Source organism: Phyllobates terribilis, unplaced genomic scaffold (genome assembly GCF_046119375.1).
Source record: "Phyllobates terribilis strain yellow unplaced genomic scaffold, ASM4611937v1 Scaffold_11__3_contigs__length_659146591, whole genome shotgun sequence".
NCBI classification, from domain to species: domain Eukaryota; kingdom Metazoa; phylum Chordata; class Amphibia; order Anura; family Dendrobatidae; genus Phyllobates; species Phyllobates terribilis.
The window spans coordinates 99647345-99665364 of NW_027362771.1; the positions used below are offsets into that span (position 1 = coordinate 99647345).

The 18020-nt window shown below is 41.9% G+C and overlaps 1 protein-coding gene across 4 annotated transcripts in view; it reads right to left on the minus strand.

Moving 5' to 3' along the window:
- Positions 1-18020, minus strand: part of UNC5A (unc-5 netrin receptor A) — a 598360-nt gene that overhangs the window by 300923 nt on the left and 279417 nt on the right. For 3 of the 4 annotated variants that reach the window (XM_073651368.1, XM_073651367.1, XM_073651369.1), the window contains exon 2: positions 10073-10324. The exons of the other annotated variant lie outside the window; for it this stretch is intronic. In XM_073651368.1, coding sequence (XP_073507469.1) covers positions 10073-10324 — 252 coding nt within the window. The remainder of the gene's footprint in view (positions 1-10072; positions 10325-18020) is intronic. 4 annotated transcript variants of the gene reach the window in all.

An 18020-nucleotide genomic window follows, 5' to 3' on the forward strand; every position in this document is an offset into this window, starting at 1 on the left:
AAGTGTAAGCTCTTATGGTCAGTGGGGTCCCCTCTCTCTCCTCTAAAGTGTAATCTCTTATGGTCAGAGGGGTCCTCTCTCTCTCATGTGAAGTATAAGCTCTTATCGTCAGCAGGGTCCTCTCTCTCTCATATGAAGTGTAAGCTCTTATGGTCAGTGGGGTCCTCTCTCCCTCCTGTAAAGTGTAAGCTCTTATGGTCAGCGGGGTCCTCTCTCTTACTTTCATGTAAAGTGTAAGCTCTTATGGTCAGCGGGGTCCTCTCTCTCTCTCTCCTGTAAAGTGTAAGCTCTTATGGTCAGCAGGGTCCTCTCTCTCTCATGTATAATGTAAGCTCTTATGGTCAGAGGGGTCCTCTCTCTCTCCTATAAAGTGTAAGCTCTTATGGTCAGTGGGGTCCTCTCTCTCTCCTATAAAGTGTAATCTCTTATGGTCAGCGGGGTCCTCTCTCTCTCTCTCTCCTGTAAAGTGTAAGCTCTTATGGTCAGCGGGGTCATCTTTCTCTCCTGTAAAGTGTAAGCTCTTATGGTCAATGGGGTCATCTTTCTCTCCTGTAAAGTGTAAGCTCTTATGGTCAGCGGGGTCATCTTTCTCTCCTGTAAAGTGTAAGCTCTTATGGTCAGTGGGGTCCTCTCTCTCTCCTACAAAGTGTAAGCTCTTATGGTCAGTGGGGTCCTCTCTCTCCTATAAAGTGTAATCTCTTATGGTCAGACGGGTCCTCTCTGTCTCTCCTGTGAAGTGTAAGCTCTTATGGTCAGCGGGGTCCTCTCTCTCTCTCTCTCCTGTAAAGTGTAAGCTCTTATGGTCAGTGAGGTCCTCTCTCTCTCTCTCTCCTGTAAAGTGTAAGCTCTTATGGTCAGCAGGGTCCTCTCTCTCTCCTGTATAATGTAAGCTCTTATGGTCAGAGGTGTCCTCTCTCTCTCCTCTAAAGTGTAAGAGCTTATGGTCAGCGGGGTCCTGTCTCTCTCTCTCCTGTAAAGTGTAAGCTCTTATGGGCAGAGAGGTCCTCTCTCTCTCTCTTTCTTATACAGAGCTGAGTTCTCTGTCTCTTTCTATCATCTCCTCTATGTCTAGTTTACAACCAATTACATGCTTTCTAGTATTGAAATTCTCTCAAATTCTGCAAAGTTGGTGAATTCAAATAGAATGTGAAAGTGTATGGCACTGATAGAGACACCCCAGTACAGTGTACAATGCATGAAGTGGCAGGGTCCATGCATAACCATTGCTCTTGATAAAGGAGTCCTCAGTCCTACTCCTCCTCAGCAGCCATTTTAGAGCCTTTGGATCTAGACTGCATTTTGTGTTTGGATTTCTTTGTGCGCAATGAAGGAGAAGAAACTTATTGGTGTTACAGCACATTGCTTGTGTCCAAGCTACAACCTGCCAATTCCAAGAAATGGCTGAACACAAGCTGATACCATCAGAACTGTATACGTCATAAGCAGTAGTGTGTCTATGATGATAAGAATAAGCTCATAGAAATGTATTGATCTTGAATATGTGACTTGGCATGACTTAGTAAGTTTCCATTGAAGCATATTGATCTAACGTTGTATAATTAAAGCTGTCAGACACTAGACTGGCAGGAACCTGAGTGTGAACCAGACTACCTGATTGAGTCTCCTTTTATTCCTCCATTGCAACAACATCTACCTGCACCACGTGTCTCTATCCGTATCATAGCAGACAATCGGTTTGCCATGACACTCTATATACATTTCCTCTAGGATGGGGACTTGAGCCCTCTATTATCGTGATCGGTGAATGTTCTAGTGTAGCCTCCAATGAACATACATTTATCAACTCCCTTAATCCCTTTCTAGCCAATAACGTACTAATAGGTATCTGGGCCCTGGGACTTAAGAGCCAGATACGTATTAGTACGTCATGGCGATTTTGCTCAGGTTGTGCGGGCGAGATCACCGCCGGGTGTCAGCTGATCGTCATCATGCGCAGTGCACGATCAAAGTATCTTCTGCTTGCAGCGCTGACAGTCTGCATATAGCAGCCTGATCTATACAGACAATCAGTCTGTAAAAACTGAAAGTCCCATAGTGGGACAAAGTGTAAAAGTAGGAAAACTGTCTAAAAGTGAAAAAAAAAAAATCCCCCAAAAATAAAAATATAATATACCCATCAATAAATATTATTATTATTGTAAAAAAAAAAAAAAAAAAGTACACATATTTGGTATCACCGCATCCGGAATGACCTGACCTATAAAAGTATCCCACTAGTTAACCCCTTTAGTGAACATGGTAAAAAAAAAAAAAACGAAGCAAAAAACGATGCTTTATCATCATACCACCAAACAAAAAATGGAATAAAACGCAATCAAAAAGACAAATGTAAATAAAAATGGTACCGCTGAAAACAAAAGAAACAATTCCTGAATTGTTGGTTTTTGTTTATTCTGCCTCCCAAAAATCGGAATGGAAAGCGATCAAAAAATGTCACGTGCCTGAAAATGGCACCAATAAAAACGTCAACTCGTCCTACAAAAAACAAGCTGTCAGATGACTCTGTCGGCCAAAATATGGAAAAACATAGCTCTCAAAATATGGCGATGCAAAAACTATTCTTTGCAAAAAAAAGCGTCTTTTAGTGAGTGACAGCTGTCAATTGTAAAAACCCGATATGAATCTGGTATCTCTGTAATCGCACCGACCTGAACAATAAAGTCATCTGATCACTTATACTGCACGAGGAAAGGCGTAAAAAATAAACTATGGGGTTAGGGTTGTGCTAGGGTTAGAGTTAGAGTTGTGCTAGGGTTAGGGTTGTGTTAGGGTTAGGTTTGTGCTAGGGTTATGGTTAGGGTTGTGCTAGGGTTAGAGTTGTGCTAGGGTTGTGTTAGGGTTAGGGTTGTGCTAGGGTTACGGTTGCTCTAGGTTTAGGGTTGTGCTAGGGTTCAGGTTGTGCTATGATTAGGGTTGTGTTAGGGTTGAGCTAGGGTTGTGTTAGGGTTAGGGTTGTGCTAGGGTTAGGGTTGCATTGGGTGCTCAGGTATGCACCGAGTATCGCAGGTGCTGGAGTGACATGCTCGAGTCTACCCCATATGCTTCGTGGCCAAAATCCTTGCGGCGATTAACTGCCATGCACGAGTGATCCCTGTATGTTTTGTTTTAGGTGTCTAGCAACTGTGAAACATGCAGGGCGGGGACTCAAGCATGTCACTCGAGCACCCGCGATACATGGTGAATACCCGAGTACCCGATGCAAACTCAAGTAGTGAGCACTTGCGCTCAAGACTAATGACAACTTATTCAATATGATGACCTAATATTATCAATTTTTGTGTCGTACCTCTGGGTTCAAAATGTTCACTAGACCACTTGATAAAATCCTTGAAGGGTCTAGTTTCCAAAATGGGGTCACTTGTGGGGGGGTTTCCACTATTTAGGCACATCAGGGGGCTCTCCAAACGCGACATGGCGTCCGCTCTCAAGTCCAGAATTTTGCGTTCAAAAAGTCACACAGTGCTCCTTCCCTTCTGAACCCTGCCGTGCGCCCAAACGGTGTATTTTCCCTACATATGGGATATCAGCGTACTCAGAAGAAATTGCACAACAGTTTTTGGGGTCCATTTTCTCATCTTACCATTGTGAAAATAAAAAATTTGGAGCTAAAACATCATTTTTATGGAAAAAGTTTGATTTTTTTTATTTTCACAGCTACATGTTATAAACTTCTATGAAGCACCTGGGGGTTCAGGGTGCTCACCACAAATCTAGATAAGTTTTCTGAGGGATTTAGTTTCCAAAATGGTGTCACTTGTAGGGGGTTTCCACTGTTTAGGCACATCAGGGGCTCTCCAAACGCGGTATGGCGTCTGCTAATTATTCAAGCAAATTTTACATTCAAAAAGTCAAATGACGCTCTTTCCCTTCCGAACCCTGCTGTGCACCCAAACAGTGGTTTTCTCCCACATATGGGGTATCGGCTTACTCAGGAGTAATTGCACAACAAATGGCATGGTGCAATTTCTCCAGTTACCCTTATGAAAATGCAAAATTGGGGGCTGAAAAACATTTTTGTGGGAAAAATGTGAAAATTTTATTTTTCGACTCAATGTTCTAAACTTCTGTGAAACACCTGGGGGTTCAATGTGCTCACCACACATCTAGATAAGTTCCCTAAGGGGTCCAGTTTCCAAAATGGTGTCAGTTGTGGGGGGTTTCTACTGTACATCAGGGGCTCTCCAAATGCAACATGGCGTCCGCTAATTATCCAAGCAAATTTTACATTCAAAAAGTCAAATGGCGCTCCTTCCCTTCTGAACCCTGCTGTGCGCCCAAACAGTGGTTTTCCCCCACATATGGGGTATCGGTGTGCTCAGGAGGAATTGCACAACAAATTTTTTCCTGATACCCTTGCGAAAATAAAAAAATTGGGGTCTAAAGTAAAATTTTTGTGAAAAAAGTTAAAGGTTAATTTTTTTCTTCCACATTCCAAAAATTCCTGTGACGCACCAGTAGGGTTAATAAACTTCTTGAATGTGGTTTTGAGCACCTTTAGGAGTGCAGTTTTTAGAATGGTGTCACTTTTTGGGTATTTTCTGTCATAAAGGCCCCTTAAAGTCGCTTCAAATGTGATGTGGACCCTAAAAAAATGGTTTTGTAAATTTTGTTGGAAAAATGAGAAATTGCTGGTCAACTTTTAACCCTTATAGCTTCCTAACAAAAAAAATGTTGGTTCCAAAATTGTGCTGATGTAAAGTAGACATGTGGGAAATGTTATTTATCAACTATTTTGTGTGACATATTTCTCTGATAAAAGGGCATGGAAATTCAAAGTTTGAAAATTGTGAAATTTTCAACATTTTTGCCAAATTTCCGTTTTTTCACAAATAAACGCAAGTGATATTTAAGAAAATTTACCACTATCATGAAGTACAATATGTCACGAAAAAACAATCTCAGAATCAGGGGGATCCGTTGAAGTGTTCCAGAGTAATTGCCTCATAAAGTGACAGTGGTCAGAATTGTAAAAATTGGCCTAGTCATTAACGTGCAAACCACCCTCGGGGGTAAAGAAGTTAAAGGAGTTTTCCCATGAACAAAGTACATTTTAATCAATAGATCTTGAAATAATAATAAGTGACACAATTGAATGTGTTTAAAAAATATTCCTGTGCTCAGATAATCTTATAAATGTGCCCCTGCTGTGTACTGTGTAATGGCTGTGTCTGACCTGTACAGGAACATGGTCTGATCATACCACAGCTCCTGGACAGGGGCGGAAGCAAAAGAGTATAGAGACATTACAGCAGGGGATCACTGCTGAGGCTTTCTGTGAGATAAAACATTTCACTGCCTAGTTTTAAGCAATGTTTTGCTTCATAGAAACAATCAGCTGTGATCCCCGGCTGTCCTGTCTGTATACTCTCCTTTGCTTCCTCCCCTGCCCAGGAGCTGTGGTATGATCAGACCATGTTCCTGCATGGTCAGACACAGCCATTACACAGTACACAGCAGGGGCACATTTATAAGATTATCTCAGCACAGGAACATTTTTATAAACACATCAAATTGTGAATCTTATTATTATTCAAAGCTCTATTGATTAAAATGTTGATCAAAATTAACTTTGTTCATGGGAAAACCCCTTTAAGGACACTTGTTTTTCCATAGGCTAACCCCTTAATGTTTGCAGGCTCCATGATAGTTAATATATTATTGTTTACAGTCTGTATAATCATCACATAAGTCTGCATAGGAATTGTATGCACAAAACACAGGATTTTTTTTTTTTTAAATCTAAACTATTTGAAAAGTTACAATAAAACAAATAGTGACAATAAAAGAAATAGTTTCTTGAGTTCCTAGGAATATTTAAGATAGCGCAGTATGGGGAATTTCTATTCACTGCTTTGATTTTTTGCAAATTGTAAATTAAGGAAAGAGCCCAGGTTTATCAAGCAAGTGCAGGTGAACTATTCAACGTCCACAGGCTGCTTGCCTTAAAGTCTTTTGTAATAGGAAAAAGGCGAGAGGTAGCTGCTGTGCCCTATATCCCCTATGCCTATCTTTCTTCTGCCTGCCTTTTGTTCTAGGCTCATTACAAGTGAGCAGCAGAATGGTCTTATTTAGAGTTTAATTAATTAACAAAAGAGAAAAACAAAAACCTGTTACTTCTTTTGCTCACCCCTTCCCCTCATTTTCTTCTCTCCTTGGTATAGCATTGTGAAATATGATAAAGAAAAAATGCGGAGCCTAGTGGCATGGCTCCCAGTTACTGTCAATTGTCAAGCTCCGAGCCATGAACCTCTGTCTCCTTCTCCCTATTGTAAGGAGAATGAGAGGTGGGAGCTGGTGGTGTGTATGGGATGGGGGGATAAAATGGATAAAAGAGAATGAACTGTCAATGCCTGGAAGACTTATCCATTGCTCAGGAAAAAAAATCTTCAGTAATGCAGCCAATTTCCAGTGAGCGGGAAAGGGTATACACAGATAACCCAGTAATCCGGAGCAGAAATTAGAGCTTATTACATCTGCTATATGCAAGCTAATTGACTGCGGTAGCTAGTGACACAGAATAATAAGTACACGCCATATATGTGTAGTGGTTCATTATTAAAGGGAGTGAAGCCACCATTGACACTAATGTGAATTAAAAGCTCCGTGGTCTTAAAGATTGAAAAATTGTTGTTCAACTGAATAATTTACATTATACAACTGAATGGTTTTATAGTTTCCTGAAGTGATACAGTGAAGTTTAATGTGCAGTATATTCACATGTGGGTGTTATTATAATATTTCTCTCTTTACTAGGGATCTAAATGATTTAGAAGATTTGGATAATAGTATGTACTGCACTTTTATCATTTATGTTCTTTAATTAAAAATATTAAATGTCCCCATGGAATGAAATATATATATATATATATATATATATATATATATATATATATATATATATATATATATATATATATATATATATACAGTACAGACCAAAAGTTTGGACACACCTTCTCATTTAAAGATTTTTCTGTATTTTCATGACTATGTAAATTGTACATCCACAATGAAGGCATCAAAACTATGAATTAACACATGTGGAATTATATACTTAACAAAACAGTGTGAAACAACTGAAAATATGTCTTATATTCTAAATTCTTCAAAGTAGCCACCTTTTGCTTTGATGACTGCTTTGCACACTCTTGGCATTCCTCTTGATGAGCTTCAAGAGGTAGTCACCGGAAATGGTTTTCACTTCACAGGTGTGCCCTGTCAGGTTTAATAAGTGGGATTTCTTGCCTTATAAATGGGGTTGAGACCATAAGTTGTGTTGTGCAGAAGTTAGGTGGATACACAGCTGATAGTCCTACTGAATAGACTGTTAGAATTTGTATTATGGCAAGAAAAAAAGCAGCTAAGTAAAGAAAAACGAGTGGCCATCATTACTTTAAGAAATGAAGGTCAGTCAGTCCGAAAAATTGGGCAAACTTTGAAAGTGTCCCCAAGTGCAGTTGCAAGAACCATCAAGCGCTACAAAGAAACTGTCTCACATGAGGACCGCCCCTGGAAAGGAAGACCAAGAGTCACTTCTGCTTCTGAGGATAAGTTTATCCGAGTCACCAGCCTCAGAAATCGCAGGTTAACAGCAGCTCAGATTAGAGACCAGGTCAATGCCACACAGAGTTCTAGCAGCAGACACATCTCTTCAACAACTGTTAAGAGGAGACTTTGTGCAGCAGGCCTTCATGGTAAAATAGCTGCTAGGAAACCACTGCTAAGGACAGGCAACAAGCAGAAGAGACTTGTTTGGGCTAAAGAACACAAGGAATGGACATTAGACAAGTGGAAATCTGTGCTTTGGTCTGATGAGTCCAAATTTGAGATCTTTGGTTCCAACCACCGTGTCTTTGTAAGATGCAGAAAAGGTGAACGGATGGACTCTATATGCCTGGTTCCCACCATGAAGCATGGAGGAGGAGGTGTGATGGTGTGGGGGTGCTTTGCTGGTGACACTGTTGGGATTTATTCAAAATTGAAGGTATACTGAACCAGCATGGCTACCACAGTATCTTACAGAGCATTGCTATTCCATCCGGTTTGCGTTTAGTTGGACCATCATTTATTTTTCAACAGGACAATGACCCCAAACACACCTCCAGGCTGTGTAAGGGCTATTTGACCAAGAGGGAGAGTGATGGGGTGCTACGCCACCTGACCTGGCCTCCACAGTCACCAGACCTGAACCCAATCAAGATGGTTTGGGGTGAGCTGGACCGCAGAGTGAAGGCAAAAGGGCCAACAAGTGCTAAACATCTCTGGGAACTCCTTCAAGATTGTTGGAAGACCATTTCCGGTGACTACCTCTTGAAGCTCATCAAGAGAATGCCAAGAGTGTGCAAAGCAGTCATCAGGAAAAGGTGGCTACTTTGAAAAACCTAGAATATAAGAAATATTTTCAGTTGTTTCACACTTTTTTGTTAAGTATATAATTCCACATGTGTTAATTCATAGTTTTGATGCCTTCAGTGTGAATCTACAATTTTCATAGTTAAGAAAATACAGAAAAATCTTTAAATGAGAAGGTGTGTCCAAACTTTTGGTCTGTACTGTATATATATATATATATATATATATATAAAACATAACAAATAGTGTCTGTCATTCTACTGAGTATATAAGATCTATAAAGTTTGGAGCTACTGTATGAACCAGCACTAACCCTGTATTTGGCCTTGTGAAAAGAGTAAAGTGAGTACACAGAACCTGTGTGGCTGAGCTTTATACTGCGGCGGAGCCATAGGCACTTCATGTGCTGCAGTATGTTGTCTCCATATGGCACTGTGCTATGGAGATACAAGCAATATGTCTAGGGGAGAATACCTTTACAATATGGAATTGAATTAAGCACATTAAGGGCTCATGCAGGCAATCATATAACTTGGAAGAGTGCAATCTATGGTTTTGATGCATAGCACTTGTCCCTATGTTATTCAATGAGGCAGTGCACATGTCCGATTTTTTCCTCAAGCATAGTGGTCTGAGGAAAAAAAATCGCAGCATGCACGATTTGCCTCCGATAATCGGATGGCACTCGCCCATTCATGTCTCTGGGTCCGTGGAAAAACATCCGATCACACTTGGATAACATCTGATAGACTGATTGGAGAAGATGGAGAAACTTTTTTTTTTACTTCTACACATCTGAGAAAATTGTTTCCCACTCTGCCTAATTGTGTGTTAAATCACCAGTATTAAATTAAGCGAAAATTGAGAAATATTCTTTGGCCCCGAATTATCAAAGTGTTTGTGAATAATACACTTTGAAAAGTTGCCAACCTCTAGTGCAAAAATGTTGTGACTTTTAGCATTTTCACGCCATTTTTCGTTAGTTCTGTGAAAATGGGTAGAGCTGTGGAGGGACTGGGGTGGAGTGGGCCATGGCAACGGCCGATTGTCTAATGCATAACAATTTGTGGTGTACGTTATGCCACAAATCTTACTCCAGTCTCTGATTTAGTTGTGTTGCGAGGTACGTGAAGGTGCATGCCACTTTTAAGAAGCGCCTGATTCATTAAGAGGCATGCATCCCTTAATAAATCAGGCGCCTCTGATTCCACCATGCCCCCCATCAAAACCTGTGTGAACAATGCTGGTCTTGATGAATCAGGGCCGGCTTTGTATTTTTGCAATGAACGATATAACTGCTTGTTTGTCTCCTGTTTTCCACTTAGGACAGAATGGCCACTAACATCGGCCAAACCTGATGATTTTGAGGAGTTTGACCAACATGTGTATGGGAGCCCGGGACAGAAGATTGTCAGGGGAGTTAAGGATTCAACAGGTCTGATTTTGGACTGCTGAACCTTTGTTCTCTCCAGAGATGTCTGACAGTGCCTCTCTCATAGAGAACATAGAAGCACTCAGCAGAACGAGTGCTCGTGTGTGTAGGAGAGACGGGCGAGATAGATGTCAGACAAATAAGTACAACCATCAGATGTATGGGGGCATCAGACATTGTGTATAGGGAACTTGTGGTACAAAATAGAAATGACTTTATTATATTATAATGGACACAATTTAAATGGAAGAGTATGAGTATTTTTACCCGTACTGCGGTCTGCACTGTGCTGAATCACGTGGTCACTCTGGTGGACCCACTCTCCATTGCATTTGAAGTAGACTTGCGTGGCTGGGGTTGCTTTGCAGCTCAGGGTCACCGGCTTGTTCTTCACAATGAAAACATCCGTGGGTTCTAGGAGAAAGTGCGGTAGCAATTCCCCTCCTTGTCCTCCCAGACTTGCTGAACCAGGCATTGGCATGGGAAAAGGATTCACTGGCCCCGAGCTCTGCTGGCATCCTGAAATCAGAGAACATGAGGAGGCTATTGAGTGTATTGCTTGGCTGCTGCCTGCACATTGTACGCATTAGCACTGCTCCACATCTTTTCTTATCTTTCTCAATCACCTACACGCCGCAAGCTATGTTACACTGCTATATTCATCTTGCTATTGATTTTCATGTTTTAAGCAATGACAAATGTTGCATTAAAAGATGCATTTAAAGCAAAGGACATTAAATTAAACTATATCCATGTTACACATTCACACACCACTGGTTTAAAAATGGTTCATTTGCTTAACTGTTTGCATCCCAGAAGCTGACCAATATACAATTTGTTCAATATAAAGGGCACCCATTTGAAATGTTTTATATATATATATATATATATATATATATATATATATATATATATATATATATATATATATATATATATATATATATATATATATATATATATACATGTATATCAGAATAGGGAATGAAAAGTAAGCCCTCAGTCTAGTTATTATTTCGCTCCTGATTGCCCAATGAGAAACAATTCTAATACAATATCCAGTCTGGATCACGTTACTCCATTAATAGTGTCGTACAATGCAATTGTAGTAAAATAGTCAGAGCATGTCCTCATCTCTATTCCAATACTGAATATAAAAGCCCCTTCTGCTGCAGCTATCCATATCCCATGTCAAGGTCATGATACCATCACTGAGATTGCGGGTATGGAGATTTGGACACACGCTCCCATAATGTCCAGAAGAATAGATTACTATGAAAGTGTCAGTGCTCCAAACATCATACTCTCCTGACAACCCTGCCCTCTTGTGACAGTTACTGGTATAATTATCACATTCTTTAAAGGCTCCAATTACTGTTCTATTGTGACTATGTTTCTTGCTTTACACATCAAAATACTACACCCTGATCTGTTGGAAATGTTGCTCATTTCCAGATCAGTTGGAGGTTACTACATTGCTGATCCGTCATCAAAGGAATCAATGGCCTCTGAATACCAGACAGCAGTCGACAGTATAAAGGATTAACTCCCACACTGGAAAAATTGACATATCTAATCGTCAACTCCAGACTGAGCTAAAGAGAATAATATAATATCCTTAGGATAGATCATAAAAGAACATAGTTTTGCCTCTATGCAATCACTAGTGTGGCCACACTTAAAATTCTGGATACAATTTTGTGATCAAGTGTATAAGAAGGACATAGCTGAACTAGAGAAGAGAAGAGCGACCAAGATTATTAAAGCAGTTATCCAGGACAATTTTTTTTCTTTATGGGCCTAACAACTACCTACATTCCAGTTTTGCCTGAGGCCAATCTCCACCAGCTCAGAGTGGTCACTGAATGCTCCTACATGCAATTCTGTGCATTCCGGTGATGTCACATCGACAAAGCAGCTGCTTCTCTTCCGCTCTGCTCTGTTGACAGGGCGTGACTGCCAATGTCATGCTGATTAACAGATGGCTCTACACTGAATAACTGCGGGGAGCCGGTTGTCAATCAGCATGATGTCTGCAATTATGACTCATTGACAGAGCAGAGCAGAAGAGGAAGAGCTGCACTGTTGACATGAAGCAGCAGTATTGCCAGCAGGAGCGGTCAGTGACCACTCTGAGCAAGCGGCGGGCAAAACAGGTAGGTAGTTAGCAACTACGTGTCTGTCAGTTCTTAGCTTAATAGGAAAAAAGTAAAATAGTCCTTGATAACCCTTGTAATTGAGTGGGTGGACTTCAATGTCAGGACAGGTTATCAAACTTGGGGTTATTCAGTTTGGAAAATGAAGGTTTAGGGGTGATCTTATTATAATGTACAAATATATCATAAGACAGTACAAAGACCTTTCTAATGATATTTTTACACCTAGGCCTGCAAAGGTGACAAGAGGCCATCCTGTACGTCTGAAGGAAAGAAGGTTTAATCATAATCACAGACACGGATTCTTTACTGTAAGAGCAGTAAGATTATGAACTATCTGCCACATGATGTCGTAATGGTTGATTCATCACAAAAGAACAAGGAGGGTCTGGATGCCTTTCTTGAAAAACATAATATTACAGGTTATGTGTACTAAATTCTAAGATGTTGATCCGAGGAACTAGTCTGATTGCCGTATGTGGAGTCGGGAAGGAATTTTCCCCTACTATGGAGCAATTAGCTTTTGCCTCATGGGGGTTTTACCTTCCTCTGGATCAATATGTTATGTCATAGTATAACCTACAGTAGAAGGAATGTAGCCCTGATCAAAACATACAAATGTGCAATGAAGCACTAAATCAAGCCGACTAATTAACCATAAACCCTAAAAACTGCTTGGAAAAATCATTAAATAATCCAAAAAGGGGTTGAACAATTAAACACTTTATGAAAAAGCATTACTGCCCGGGTTTCTAATGGAAATGCTGCTGCTGCCCCTCACTCCAACGCACGTAATCACTCCCTGAGGAAGCTTGTGTGAAACGCGCGTTGGAGTGAAGGACAGCGGCAGCAGCTCCACCATGAACCCGGGTCAGTAATGCTTTGTCACCATTTCTTATTATCCACACCTGTGGTTTTTGATCTACATCTCACTATTCCCACGTATAACCTCTACCTTTACAAACTTTTGCCTCTGGTGCACTTGCACATGATATATGAGTACATTTATTTGTTATACTGTGGATAAATGATCATGTATAGTTCATGGTGCTCATGTTCCTCTGCCTTCCAATCTTTATTTTAGCATTGCTTTTAATTTTGTCTTGTTTTATGTTTTTTATATTGTCTTGTAAAATGTATGCTTTTACATTAAAGTATTTAATTGTTCAACCCCTTTTTGGGTTATTTAATGATTTTTCCAAGCACTTTTTTAGGGTTTATGTTAGGTTATAGGTTGAACTCGATGGACTTATGTTTACCTTCAGCCTTAAAAAGCGGGGAAATATGAATGTGTGATTGGTGGGGTGAACGACCGATAAATTGCAACTCATGAATCTAACAATGTATTAGGAAAACATAAAAGGATTTTTAACACTCCTGCAGCACCTATATTCTTCTGATCGGTAGGAGTCCCCCAAGATTGGACTGTCTCTGTCCTGAGGGTAGGCCATCAATGTGTCTAAATTCGCTCTATGATATAGCATAGCTGTAGAGTTTCACAGTGACTTCTGATAACATTTAGAAGTGACATAAGGGAATACATTATGCGATATTTGCAATATTAGTTTTTTTTCCCCCGTGTATGAATCAAATCTTCACGTAAAGCAATAAGGTGATAATGATCTGCAGCCTTTCTCCTCTAGCTTTACTTAAGGCACAGACTCTTTTATCTGAAAGTGTACTCACATTTCATTTTGAAACATACACATTTTTCTGTGTGATGTCTAACATGATTTATTCTTTCATTTCTGTGCTATAATCTTCCAGTCGTCACTGCTTGTCACTTTGCACTTTTTCAATGCTTTTTTTTTTCCTTTTTCAAATAGATGATCTTGTGTCATTAAAGTATCTGGTTCACAGGTATAAGTGGGATAGTTTTGGTTTTCTATGTATAAAACTGATTGTGTCTTCATAGGAGCATTATTTAAAGGGCTGTTTCCACTATAAGAACGAATGCTTTATCGCGGGGGTATGCCATCAATTCCTAATCTCTAGGGCTCCAACTTCACACTTCATGATCCTAAGAATCACAGGTGGCAGAGCACAGTGAATTAGAGTCTGACCCTTGGGACCCCTGCTAATCTCGCAAAAGAAAGGACAATGGTTCTACCTGATTTTTTTTCTGCAGTACGGCACTTGTGTTACCTGCTTGAGAATCCCAGCCAAATACATTGTACTTTAAATTGCTGCAGTTATTTATTTGAGATTTGGAGCAAATACTACCATGTCAAAATGTGCCTTTAATGTTAATTTTTTTGGCTTTGCGGAATGTAGCTTTTTTTTGCATTTTCAAATGTTTTCCAAATTTGAATTTGTTATACCGATTGAACAAAAAGTAAGACCATCTATGGAGTATATTGACACGTGGCATTTTTGCAGTGTTTTTTTCTGCATGGCTGGCAGGAAAAGTGTTGCGCAAAATATGCCCTTTTTTACGAGTTTTTACATGCATTCTTGATGCGTTTTTACTTGCATTTTTCCCCCTATTATTTGAAAAATGCTGCAAAAACTCTGAAAGAATTGACACGTTACACATTTGAAAAAACGCTCTGATGGTTCAAATCCGCAAAGGAAAAAGTAATCAGCATGTGCATTAAATTTCAGAAATCTCATTCACTTTGCTGGTAATATAAAACATTTTTCCAAGGCAGAAACATGCCAAAATGTTGCAAAAATGCCATATGTGAACCAACCTTTATTTGGTTTGGTTTATATAAAGGAATTAGATACAAATCAACTGTTTACATAATCCTAACATTGGAATCATTCACTTAATGAAAGAAGAAATTTTGATTATAGAGCAGACAGTCCTTTGGAAAACTGCATTGATAAATGGCAGCCTGCATTCTGGATTGTCAGACTGAAATGGTCACTGGTCATATACGAATACCGAACACATCTTAAGGTAGAACTCTTGCTCTACTGATTTTATTATCAGTGCATACATATTCAGGAAACATCGCCCTTGGCTGGCTGCATCAGATAACAGATAGCAGTAGACTGCTCAGTAACTGATGTCTAAACTGATAATGATTTGTACACAGTCTCTAAACAACCATCCTTGTAGTATTGGGAACAAAACAGTTCAATAGTCTTAAGGCATGTGCACATAACATCAATTTCAGGTGGCTTATGACGAGCCCCCGGGGCAATGGGGTACTCGGCAGCCGGGCCTATGGATGCTGGGGGGGATATGTCACAGTGGCTGGCCCGGTCCGTGGCCAAGGGCGGTCAACCAAAAAGGGGATTGTAACTTGGATAGAAAATAAAAATAAAGTAAATAGTTTGTGACGCCACCTGTGGTACCTGGTAAGGTTTACCAGCGCTGCTGCAGACCTCCGGGGGGTGATGGGATGGCAGCTGTGGTGTTTCTGCTCCCCACAGGTGGAACGGGCCCCCGGGGCAGTGTGGAGTTTGGTGGGTGGTGATGCTGGGACTTGTAGTGCAGGCGGGATGGCGCAGCAGGATTAATTGACAGAGACAGGGGATTCGCTTCAATACCTTTACTGGTGTGGATGTCAGGTACGGTTCAGGGTACTCAGTAGGATGGGTGCACTTCAGGACTTCTCCCCAGTGAGCGGGTATAAGGCCTCCTGGTCCGTGTCTGCCTCTCTGTATGCACCTGGCCAGCCTGCAACTGGGCCTAGCTTATGTGTCGTGATATTCCTTCACCTGTCGCTTGGTAGTAGGACTTTCTGCTGGCAACCACTATCCCTGGTAACGCTGGGGCCTTCGTGGTTCCTGGTCCTGTGATGGGTCTAGCTTCAGGTCTGCCAGGGACTTGTAGTCCTCCTGAAATGCCGGTGGTCCCTACAGGGTATAAAGGACCCTGTAGGCCTGGACCCGGTGTCCAGTTTGTATATTCGGGGTGAGCCTATTATGCTCCTCTGCCCCCTTCAACTCCTCTCTCCTCTCCTCCTTGCCGTCGGCCACACTTGGGGCCCTCAATACGGCAGCAGACATGCTGCGTCTTCGCTGCTCTCAGCGTCAGCACGCTTTCAGACTCTCTGACTCTGTCTGACTGACTCACTGACTGCCTGGCTCCACCCTCCATACATATATCCCTATCCGGGGCTCCCTCTGGTGGTATGAGGTGGAAGGGTGGAGGTGTTTGTATGTAGTGAGGGCCTCTTGTGGAGAAGTCCATCCATGCACCCTGGGTCCTGTGGTACCTGTGAACAGCAGGGTGCCACACTTACACATAGAAAAAGCGTAGCAAAAGCACCCCGTAAAATTAACAAACTGCAGAGCAATGTCAAAACTACATTGCTGTGCACATGTTTCGATTTCAGAAACCCTGAAGTAGTTTATTAAAGAAGTTATAAGCAGAGATGAGCGAACCCGAACTGTAAAGTTCGGAGTTCGTACCATCCGGTGGTAAACTCCGAACACAGACTTCTCCTGGAAGTCCGTTTTAGTGTTCAGAGTTCCGGGAGGAGATAGAGAGAGATACCAGTCCTTACGAAGACCATTTTACAACACCAAAGTTCAGGTCCCCATTGACTTCTTCGGGGTTCGGGTTCTGGTTAAAGTTCAGGTACAGTTCTGGTACCAGAACCAAACTTTGGACTAAAGTTTGGGCGAAACAGGCAAAACCAAACTTCCACAGGCCCGCTCATCCCTAGTGACAAGCTTATTCTTCTGAGGCTTCTGCTCGGACGCCGCCTGCTCTACGTACTTCATGTTATAGAGTAAAAGACACCAGAGCCGCAAGAACGATAGCAAAACCGCCTATGAAGTTATTTTTTCTGAAGTTTACTCAACTTGACGACTGCGCCGATGTCTCACAGATGCTGTGTGTACATGGCCTCACACTTTAAACTGACCATTGGTATAGTAGGTTCCTGGTGAATATGGTGAAGGTTCAATACATATCTCTGATGGTTCTGATGACTTTTTTCCTCTGTTTTATCGGTGCAACCTCTGAGGCTATGTTCACATGTCCAATTGGGATCCATTTTGTAATGGATCCAGTTAAAAACAAACTGTAATAACAAAAGATACAAACAAATATCAAATGTTTCAATTTTTAAATGTATTAATTTGACAGATGGTTTCCATTTTGTATTCATTTGTGTTACAGATCCGGGTGGTGGAACCTCTGTGCTGCGGTGCAAGGGGGGACCCAGAGGGGCGTAACTAAGTATCAACTCGGACCGACCCTGGTTGTACGGCGGCTAACGACTCCATGACCAGGGAGGGACCGAGCAGAGGGACCAGGTACTACTCTGGGGACGACCTTGTAAGAGAGCAGGTGACTCCCACGGGTCAGATGGCTGAGACTGACCGATGCTGCAGATGGGCACAGCAGGCAGGCTGACGAAAGGTCCGGGTAGATGAACTGACAGAGACAGCAGGCGACAGACAGAAGTCTCTAGGTAGGCTGTCAGGTGGTCACGGCAAGTGACGGGAAGGAGCCTCCAGGTAGGCTGACAGGTGGTCACGGCAAGTGACAGGCAGGAGCCTCTAGGTAGGCTGTCAGGTGGTCACGGAAAGTGACAGGCGGGAGCCTCCAGGTAGGCTGACAGGTAACAGGCAGATGCTCCCAGGTAAGCAGGCGGGCGAAGCCCATAGACAGACTGGCGGACTGAACGGAAGACAGACTGTCGGGCTGGACTGATAGGCTGACGGGCAGGACTAGTAGTCAGGCTAGCAGCGGGACATGAGGGTGGAAGCAGGGGTAAGTACACTGTGCATCAACTATTGCTCGGGCACCTCCATTTTGGAGGAGGTGCCTTATATATGGGAGGACCTCCGGCAATTGGCCGGGGACTCCTTAGGGCAGTGCGCGGCCCCCTTAAGACGAAGTGAGAGCGCGCCCTAAGCACAGTGCCCGGGAAGCTGCGCGCGCCGGCAGCAGAAGCAGGAAGAGGAGCGCTGGAGGACGCGGGGCAGGGAGCACGGCGGTGAGAGGGACGTCGTCTCTGCCTGGCAGAGGGCAGAGACGCCGATGCTACAATTTGCATCAGTTTTTGCTTAGTTATGAATATCTCAGTTTTCACTAGAAGTCTCTCATAACACCTCTGATGTTGTGCGCCTACATAGTGCTTAAAAGCAGA